At 56.3% G+C, this 9,749-nt stretch overlaps 1 protein-coding gene and 1 long non-coding RNA gene across 4 annotated transcripts in view; both read right to left on the reverse strand.

The window, feature by feature from the left end:
• Window positions 1–9,629, reverse strand: part of LOC113978843 — an 11,649-nt gene extending 2,020 nt beyond the window's left edge. Inside the window, exons 1-2 of the long non-coding RNA XR_003537670.1 lie at window positions 9,618–9,629; window positions 3,171–3,181 (exon numbers count right to left, since the gene is read on the reverse strand). This is a non-coding gene — a long non-coding RNA (uncharacterized LOC113978843). The remainder of the gene's footprint in view (window positions 1–3,170; window positions 3,182–9,617) is intronic.
• LOC113978842 (cortexin-1-like) overlaps window positions 1–9,749 on the reverse strand; it is a 24,037-nt gene that overhangs the window by 1,899 nt on the left and 12,389 nt on the right. The window contains exon 1 of one of the 3 annotated variants that reach the window (XM_027706097.1): window positions 3,389–3,497. The exons of 1 other annotated variant lie outside the window; for it this stretch is intronic. Coding sequence is in view for 1 of the 2 variants with exons in the window: in XM_027706096.1 (XP_027561897.1) it covers window positions 1,752–2,165 (414 nt within the window). In the remaining variant the exon portion in view is untranslated. Of the gene's footprint in view, window positions 1–1,751; window positions 2,252–3,388; window positions 3,498–9,749 lie in introns of those variants that run through there. One more of the 3 variants, XM_027706096.1, reaches the window with a different exon arrangement.

Below are 9,749 nucleotides of genomic sequence, written 5' to 3' on the forward strand. Positions count from 1 at the left end.
ACATTCTTTGGAGAACATCCACAGCAACCTCCTTTGGAGAACATCCACAGCAAACTCTTTAGGAGAACATTTAACCAACCTCTTTTAGAGAATATCCACACCAACCTCCCTGGAGAACATCCAACCAACCTCCCAGGAGAACATCCACACCAACCTCTTTAGGAGAACATCCAACCAACATTCTTTGGAGAACATCCACATCAACCTTTCCAGGAGAACGTCCAACCAACCTTTCCAGGAGAACATCCACATCAACCTTCCTGGGAGAACATCCAACCAACCTCCCAGAAGAACATCCACACCAACCTCTTTAGGAGAACATCCAACCAACAGCTCAAAACTTGCACAGGTGGGGAGGCCCTGGCACAGGTTTTCCCAGAGAAGCTGTGGCTGCCCCATCCCTGGGAGTGTCCAAGGCCAGGATGGAGCACCCTGGGATAGTGGAAGCTGTCCCTGCCCGTGGGAACAAGATGATCTTCAAGGTTTCTTCCAACCTTTGGATCCATAATCTGAATTTCCCAGGAATTTCCACCTGAGCCCCAGCTCTCTGCTCAGGCAGTGGGCTGAAGGCAGCTGTTATTTCAGGCACATTTGATGGAGTTTTATTAAGATTCATGTTCCCTTAGTAACTAAAAAGAAGAACATGAGCGAGGAAACGGCGCTCACGGAGGAAGAGGAGCCCTGTCAACAATTCCAGGGGGTTGTGCCGAGCTTTTCCCGGCTGTGAAACACGAATTTGGCATTAATTTGGGACCGAGATCTAACGAGATGTTTATTCCAAACAAGGAGGCAACAGGGACGGAGCTGGAGGAGGAGGGATCCAGCTGGCTGGGAAGGGAGGGCTCTCCCTGGCACCTCTGGGCACCTCTGGGCACCTCTGGGCTGGAGCTCAGCCTCTGGATGCTCCCAGATATTCCTGATTATCCCAACTATCCGACCTGGAGCTGAGCTGGGAGTGGGAAAGCGCAGGAGCCCCGAGGAGGGAAGGCAGCAGGGGGAGCTTTGGGTGTTGGGAGGTGGTTATTAAAAAAAAATTGGGGATGGGGAGGTGGTTTTAAAGTAAAAGGGGAGGTTCAGGTGGGATATCGGGAAGGAATTCCTGCCTGGGAGGGTGGGGAGGGGCTGGGATGGAATTCCCAGAGAAGCTGTGGCTGCTCCAGCCCTGGAAGTGTCCAAGGCCAGGGTGGAGAAGAAAAGGTTTCAAGGAGATCTTAAACTCCTTCCAGGGCCTGAAGGGGCTCCAGGAGAGCTGGAGAGGGACTTGGGATGAGGGAAAACCATCCCAGCCCCTCCCCACCCTCACAGCCAGGAATTCCTTCCCAATATCCCATCTAAATTTCCCCTCTTTCACTTTGAAACCATTCCCTGTGTCCTGTCCCTCCATCCCTTGTCCCAAGTCCCTCTCCAGCTCTCCTGGAGCCCCTTCAGGCCCTGGAAGAGGTTTAAGTCTCCTTGGAACCTTTTCTTCTCCAGCCTGGCCTTGGACACTCCCAGGGATGGAGCAGCCACAGCTTCTCTGGGAATTCCATCCCAGCCCCTCCCCACCCTCCCCATAAAACATCCCCTCCTGATCTCCAGCCTGAATCTCCCTGGTTTTAGCCCCAAAACCATTATCCCACCTTTCTTATACCCCTGGAAGGTCTCCCTGGAGCCTTCTCTTCTATTCCTGATATTTTTCCAAGGCCTGAGCTCCTTGGAGATGGGAAAAGGCTTCCCTGGCAGGTGCAGCTCCCTCCCCCCTTCCCCTTCACCTCCAGAGCCAGGATCTGTCTGTCCCAGGAGCTCTGTCTGTCCCAGGTGGGATGGAGGCCTCTCTCTGTGCCTCCCTTGCCACCCTGGTTCTCCCACAGGAGCTCCCAGATTCCTTGCAGGAATTCCTTGCCTTTTTCAGTCAACGCTGCCGCTGGATCCAGCCCAGGAATCCTGCTGGGATCGAGCCTGGATCTTGGGCTGAGCTCAGGCAGGGGCTCTTCCCGGGGGAGCTCAGCTCCCAGCGGGATGCAAACCCCTGGAATTTGGGCTGCACTGTGTCCCTGGGGGGTTCTGCCCCACGCTGGGACCTCCTGGCACCTTTTTATGGGATGCACCCTGGAACTGGGAGCAAACGGGTCCACTGTCACAAACTGGCTGTATTCCTGTTGTCCTGTATTCCTGTCGTCCTGCATTCCTTTATTCCCACATTCCTGCCTTCCTGCACCTCCCCAAGCTGTGTTTTCCCTGGAAATCTGCTCCTCTCTCTTTGCCCCGGCTGCTGGTTCTTCCCCTCTGTCCTTCCTCAGCCAGGCCCAGCAGAAATAGAGTTATTTCCCATTTTGGGAATGCAATTCCCTGGGAAAGCCCAGCTTCCCTCTTGTTGCTGCCAGGGAATGAGCTGGCACTGAACCCCCCTGGCAGGGAGAGACCCTCCTGCCCCCCGAGGTGCCCAGGGAGGGAGGGTGAGACCCCCCTCCACCTCCAGCCCGGCTCTTCCCGACCTTCCTATGGGTTCATCCCTCCATATCCCAGCAGGCAAACCCCGGGCCAGGCAGTGCCAGCCCTTCCCAAGGTGCCACAGCCCGTGTTTGTGGGGGTTTGATGCCCTCGGGAGGATCCTCCTCCGTGGATCCCCTCAGCCCCTCTCTGTCATCATGGACGAGGAGATCTGGGCTCCAGGAGACATCCTGGATGCCCCAGGAAGATCCTGAGGCTCAGCAGGACCCCTCAGGTGCCCAGATATCCCCTCATTTTCTCCAAAACCCTCTCCCAACATCCCTCTTCCAGCACCTTCCGGGATTCTGGGTCTGACCCCCAAACCCCCCATGTGGGAGCTTGGTCGGGTTCCTGCTAAACCTGTGGATACCAGGAAGGCCAATTCCCCCTCCAGCAGCTCTCCAAAGCCATGGAGCCGCCCTGGAGGGGCTCTCCCAGCCTGGCAGCTCCGCAGGATCCAATAATTTGGGATATGGAGGGTGGATCAGCCCCCCCGAGTGCCAGGGATGTCCCATCCACGTTTTTTTGGAAGAGAAAGGGACAACCCTTCGGCCCAAAGGGGGTGTTCAGCCCTGTCCCAGCTGAGCAGGGATGTTTTCCCCCTAAATCCCAGGCTCTGGGATCCCTGCTTCTCCCGGGAAAGCCCAGCCAGGAGCAGGACCCTTCCCATCCCTGCTCATCCCGGCACACACGGGAACCACCCCCCCCGCCGCTCCCAAACCACCCAGGGAGCATCCAAACCCCCAGGAAAGGCTCTTCCCACCCCAAATCCTCTCTCCCGCTCTCTCCACCCACGCTGGACAACATCCAGCAGATATCCTGGACCCCGAGCCCGGGAGGGGTGGGGGGTCCCTGGTACCCCCCCCTCACAGTGCCCACGGCGGGAGCATTCCAGAGGGGATGGGAGCAGGGATAGTACCTGGAATGCCGACTCCATGCCTTGCCATGCCGGGGGAAGGAGCGCTCCGGGAAGGAGCCGCTCCCGGCTCCCGCTGGAGCGGGTTCCTATGGCGATGCGGGAGCGATTAGAATAAAAGGTGGAGCGCAGCAACTGGAGCCGGGAGAAGTTTCCTGAGCCGCTGCCTGGGAAAAACCAGACCGTGGGAAGAGCGAGCGCGGGGCCGGGGGCTGAGCCTGCCCGCCCCCGCCTGCGCCTCCTGGATCCCAAAAAAATAACCCCCCCAATCCCCAGGGCTGCGTCTCTGCCCCTCTGAGACCCTCCGGGGGGTGTGGCCGTCCAGACCCACAGCCTGGGATGCTCCCAAATCCCTGGGATGATCCAGAATCCCCAGGATGCTCCCGAATCCCCAGGATGCTCCAGAATCCCTGGGATACTCCTGAATCCCTGGGATGCTTCCAGATCCCTGGGATGCTCCAGAATCAATGGGATGATCCCAAATTCCCAGGATGCTCCAGCATCCCCGGGATGCTCCCAAATCCCTAGGATGCTCCAGAATCCCTGGGATGCTCCAGAATCAGTGGGATGCTCCTGAATCCCTGGCATGCTCCTGAATTCTCAGGATGCTCCCGAATCCCCAGGATGCTTCAGAATCCCTGGGATGTTCCAGAATCCCTGGGATGCTCCTGAAACCTCGGGATGCTCCCGAATCCTCGGGATGCTCCCGATTCCCTGGGATGCTCCAGAATCCCTGGGATGTTCCAGAATCCCTGGGATGCTCCAGAATCAATGGGATACTCCAGAATCAATGGGATGCTCCAGAATCCCCAGGATGTTTCCGAATCCCTGGGATGCTCCCGAATCCTCGGGATGCTCCCGAATCCCTGGGATGCTCCAGAATCAATGGGGTGCTCCAGAATCCTGCCCAAAAATTAACCCCCCAGATCCACAAAACCAGTTAATTCCAGCCCAGACCAGTCCATTCCAGCCCAGTTTAGCCAATCCAGCCTAGTCCAGCCTAACCCTAATTTAACCCAGTATAGGCCAGTCCATTCCAGCTCAGCCCAGCCCAGTCCAGTCCAAACCAGTCCATTCCAGCTCAGCCCAGTCCATTCCAGCCCAAACCAGCTCATTCCAACTCAACCCAGTCCAGCAGCCCAGCCTAACCCCAGTTTAGCCCAGTATAGCCCAGTCCTTTCCAGCCCAGCCCAGTCCATTCCAGTTGAGCCCAGTCTATTAAAGCCCAGCCCAGTCCAGTCCAGTTTAGCCAATCCAGCCTAGTCCAGCCTAACCCCAGCTCAGCCCAGCCCAGTCCATTCCAGCCCAGTTTAGCCAGCCCATCCATCCCTCCATCCCTCCATCCCTCCCTCCATCCCTCCATCCCTCCCTCCATCCCTCCATCCCTCCATCCATCCCTCCATCCCTCCCTCCATCCCTGTGTCCTGCTGCTCCTCTCCCCTGGCCCCAGCTCTGCTCCAGCCGGGAGCTGTGGCTGCATTTCAATGAACTCCTGCTGATTTTATTTCCTCTCAACTGCTCTCCACGAGCAGATCCATGGCCTGGGATGGGCGGGATTCCCCTGCCTGGAATTGTCTCTGGGATAGGGATCGATGGGATCGATGTCTTTGCCCTGAGCAAGAGCCAGGAGGAGCAGGGACGGTGCTGAGCTGGGCCAGAGCTGCTTCTGTCCCACTTTTGGGTCTCCCCAGGTACCTCCAAAGGGCCTCAGGTGAAATTAGGAAGAAATTCAGGAAGGAATTCCTGCCTGGAATGAGGGTGAGGCCCTGGCACAGCTTTCCCAGAGAAGCTGTGGCTACCCCATCCCTGGAAGTGTCCAAGGGCAGGTTGGAGCAACCTGGATGAAATGGTGTTTTAGGTCCCTTCCAACCCAATCCATGCTGGAATTCTGGGCTCTTTCATCTCCAAATTCCTCCCCCTCTCCCAAAGTCTCTGTCCCAAAGCCTGTGGGAATGGCTGGGTGGGAGATTCCCACTCCCTCCTCTCTCCTGGGAAGCTGCAGGAAATCCTCCTGCTGAAGACTTTTCCCTCTTTTAAACCCAAAAAAAGCCAGATGGTCCTCAGGGAAACTCGGGATACCAGTTCCCTGAGGCACATTCCTTCCCAATATCCCATCTAAATTTCCCCTCTTTCAGTCTGAAGCCCTTCCCTGTGTCCTGTCCCTTTGATATTCGGGAATATCGATCCCGGCTGCACCTCAGAGCAGGGATTTAGTGCTGCAGGGAGGGAGCAATTCCAAAGTGGAGACAGGAAGGGACTTTGGGCTTTGTTTAATCTGATAATTCAATGAGGTCCAGCATTATCTCACCACTTGGGAGAGAACAAAACAAAAAAAAAAACCCAAACCAAACGTTCCTCTAATCAAAAATCCATTCACCTCTGGAATGTCATAAATCTCTGGGAAAGGGATCCAAGCACTTCTTCTTTTTCTTTTTTTTTTTTTTTTTTTTTGGAGTGCTGACAAAGTGATATTGGAAAATCCTGCAGTGGAGCACGGACACACCCTTGGAGGCTTCACTTCAGGGCAAAGATATTTGTTATTCCTGCAGGTTCCGGCCCTTAAAGGGTTTAATTTAAGTGCCAATGGCAATTAAGGAAAATCAGCTCCTGATTTATGGTGCAGCCAGGGCTGGGAGAGGGAAAATTCCTCCCTGGAAAAGGGTTTTCCAGCCCTGGAGGGATTTAAAAGCCACTCTTGGGGACGTGGGTTGGTGTTTAGTGGTGGCCTTGGAGGAGTGTTGGGCTCCATCTGGGAGGTCTTTTCCGACTCTAATGATCCTGGGATTCGGAAAATCTGGGCAAGAGGCACCAAATCCCTTCCATAAATCCACCTCCCACCCCCTTTTTCCTGGGAAGTCTCAGGAGCTGCCCCTGAGCCCTCTTCCCAAGGGCTGAGGACACGTTCCTGAGGGAAGAGAGTGTCCGTCCCTGGGCTCACCCGGAGCGGCTCCGCTGCTCAAGCGGAGAATTCCCGTTAATTCCTGCCCGGAGCCAAGCCCAGCCCTGCAGAGCTGTTCTGTGAGTGATGCTTTAGGCTCCACCTGTCCTCTGAGAGCTGCAGGTGGTGTGACCTCTCCCAGCTCCAGCAGCTTCCCTGGAGCCTCCAGGATCGGGGAGGAGAGGAATCCTGGGGCTTTGGATCCTCCGGCACCTTCGGAGTTCACGGCACTGTCAGCTCCCAGTGCTGGCACAGCCAGAGAATTCCAGGCTGGGTTGGGTTGGGAAGGACCTAACAATTCATCCAGTCCCATCCCCACCATGGGCAGGGACTCCTCCAACCATCCCAGGTTGCTCCAACCTGGCCTTGGACACTTCCAGCCACAGCTTCTCTGGGAATTCCATCCCAGCCCCTCCCCACCCTCCCAGCCAGGAATTCCTTCCCAATATCCCACCTAAATCTCAACTTTTCCAGTTTGAAGCCATTCCCTGTGTCCTGTCCCTCCATCCCTCATCCCCAGTCCCTCTCCAGCTCTTCTGGAGCCCCTTTAGGCCCTGGAAGGGGCTCTCAGGTCTCCCTGGAGCCTTCCCTTCTCCAGCCTGGCCTTGGACACTTCCAGGGCTGGAGCAGCCACAGCTCCTCTGGGAATTCCATCCCAGGGCCTCCCCACCCTCTCCCAGGGAAGGGTTGGAATTCCATGATCCTTTTGATCCCTTCCAACCCAAACCATTCCACGACTCCACGGCTCTGAGGGGTGTTTGGTTCCCTCCTCCCCCCTCCTCAAGGCATCACCTCCAGGAACCTCCTCATTCCAGCCCAGTTTTGTCCCCACCAGCTCTCCAGGCCCCCTTCCTACCCGTGTGCTTGTCATTCCCACAGGGAATGAGGCTGGAACACCCTGGAGCACGTCTGCTCTGCTCTAATTAGCAGGAATCATTAACTGGAATGTCCCTTTCCTGACTCCAGCAGTGTCAGTGCAGTGGCTCCATCAAAGCTGCCTTGTCAGGGGACAAGAAGGATCTTCCTGCTGGGATTACAGAGCCATGGAATTATCCCTTGCCTCTGACAGGAGCAATTAATTACTTCAGGAATAAATTAACTCCCTTTCTTCCCTCCCTGTCGAGCTGCTGAGTCAGGAAGGGCATCAGGGCGGGCACAGGGTGGGCACAGGGTGGGCACAGGGTGTGTCCCCTGCCGAGTCCCCTCGGATCCCAGTCCAGCAAACTGTCCCCAAATGTCCCTGCAGCCCCTTCCAGAGGTTCTCATGCCGAGGGTTCCCCCCTGGCAGGGGCTGGGATGTGAGGGATGTGAGCACTGGATGGAAGATGAGAAGCTGGGATGGCTCCAGAGGAGGATGGGAAGGACAAAGAGGTCCTGGAGCAACAATTCCAGGGGGCCAGGAAAGACAAACAAACACCTGGAGTGCCGGGGTGAAGATTCCTGAGGTCTCCTCAGACAAGAACCCGGAGCTGCAGCGAGACTGTGGGAGAGGGAACACACCCCTGGCTGCGGAAAATCAACCTCCACACCCAATTCCCATGGATTCCCATCAAAAGCAGCCGTTTCCTGGATGAGCCAGAGTGGGTTCCTGATGGGAACAAGGAAGAGCCAACACGAGGCTGTCCCCAGTGGGACACAGGGGGGTCAGTCCCCCCTGGGATCTGTGCAGAGGGACACGGGAATGGTGACATCCACCAGGATCCATCCAGGCCTTTGCTCCCACCAGCCAGACAAGGACAGGATTTGCTGCCAGAGCCCCCAAACACCTCCTTGGATCCCCACCAGGAGATTCCTTGTCCTTGTCCCACCTTCCTCCTCCACTTGGTGCTGCCTCTGGAAGTGGCTGTGCCAACCCCAGCCCCACAGCACGAGCCAAGGGAAGGAGCATCCAGGAAAAAACACGGATATTTACGCGGGCCCGGGTGACACGGAGACCCCGGGACACAAATCCTGTGGCCACCTTCCCTGGGAACACATTAATCTGCTCCACAGATAAAGAGAAGCATCTCAGGAGCGGCTCTTCCCGAAAGGAATTTTGTCACCAGCAATAAATTGCTGGAGGATTTAAATTCCTGCCTGTCCCCAGAAACCCGGCACGCGGAGCGACGTGATTTGTTCCAACCCTTTAAAGTCCCTTGATTTAAAGGCTGCTGAACTATCTTTATTTTCTTAGCACATTATTAATTCAGGCTGTGACATGCAGGAGCCTCCCAGAGCCTGTTGTTTGGGAAGGAAAGGAGGGAAAGGGCAGATGGAAGGGAAAGAAAACCCAGCTCGGCGGAACTTCAAGCTGGGAATAATCAAATTGTTACGTCCTTCCTCGTGCCTACGGCTCTGACCACGTGGGATAACTCAGCTCCAGAGCTCCCAGGGGGCTTGTGGAAACTTGTGGAAATACGGAAATGTGTCTCACTCTCCTCAGCTCCTGGAATTTGCCGTCCCAGCTCCAAGGTCGGGGCAGGAATTCGCCGAGACTTCACCCGGAGCGTCGGAGAAGAGGAGGCTCCAGGCCTTGGGATGGTTTGCAGCCTTTTTTGAGGCGCAATTTAAGGAATGTTCCCCTCCCAGCAGCGTCTCTGAGCCCCATGGAGAGGGAGTTTGGGGTTTAATTAGGGTTTGTGCCACGCGCCGTGGGGACACCTCACCAGAACTCCCAGCTCTGGTGTCCATCCTGCTGATCCCAAAGGGGCAGGGATCAGAACCTGGGAAAGTGTCACCTCCAACAAGGCGACAAATAAGAATGAAAACACCCCCTAAGGGACAACAAATGGATCTTGCAGCGTTTTTGGGGCAAAACCAGCTGATTCCACCCTTTCCTGGCTGAGAAAACTCCCAACTCCGGCCTCCATCCCGCTGATCCCAAAGGGGCAGGGATCAGAACCTGGGAAGGTGTCACCTCCAGTGAGGCGACAAATAAGCCTGGAAACACCCCCTAAGGGACATCAAATGGTTCTTCCAGCGTTTTGGGGCAAAACCAGCTGAGATTCCACCCTTTGCTGGCTGAGAACAGCGAGCGAATCTCCCCCCGGGAGCCGTCCTGCCTTTAACCTCCCTGTCCCTGGGATCTGGGAAACGACTTCAGCGACTCCTGGGCTGCCAAAAAAAAAAAGGCTCCCAGAGAACATCTGCTCTGGAAAACGAGAGCCCTTCATCACCTCATTAGCGAGTTCCCCCGGGGGGAAGGAGCGACCTTTTAGCAGCTGCTCGGCTTTTGTTGTGCCCTGAGCAGGGAACAACGGGAAGTTTGGGATGCAGGGAGGTCACCCAGGGAAGTTTGGGATGCAGGGAGGTCACCCAGCCCCGGGCTGTGGGAGTTTTTCCAGCCCTAGGTGGGTGTTCCTGGCCAAGGTGAGCCGGGACAGCTTCCAGAGGTCGGGATGCTGCTGCCAAGCGGGATGGGCCGGTGGGAATTGCGCTCGTGCTCCT

This window comes from Neopelma chrysocephalum, unplaced genomic scaffold (assembly GCF_003984885.1).
Source record: "Neopelma chrysocephalum unplaced genomic scaffold, ASM398488v2 Primary Assembly neopelma1_363, whole genome shotgun sequence".
Taxonomy (NCBI): domain Eukaryota; kingdom Metazoa; phylum Chordata; class Aves; order Passeriformes; family Pipridae; genus Neopelma; species Neopelma chrysocephalum.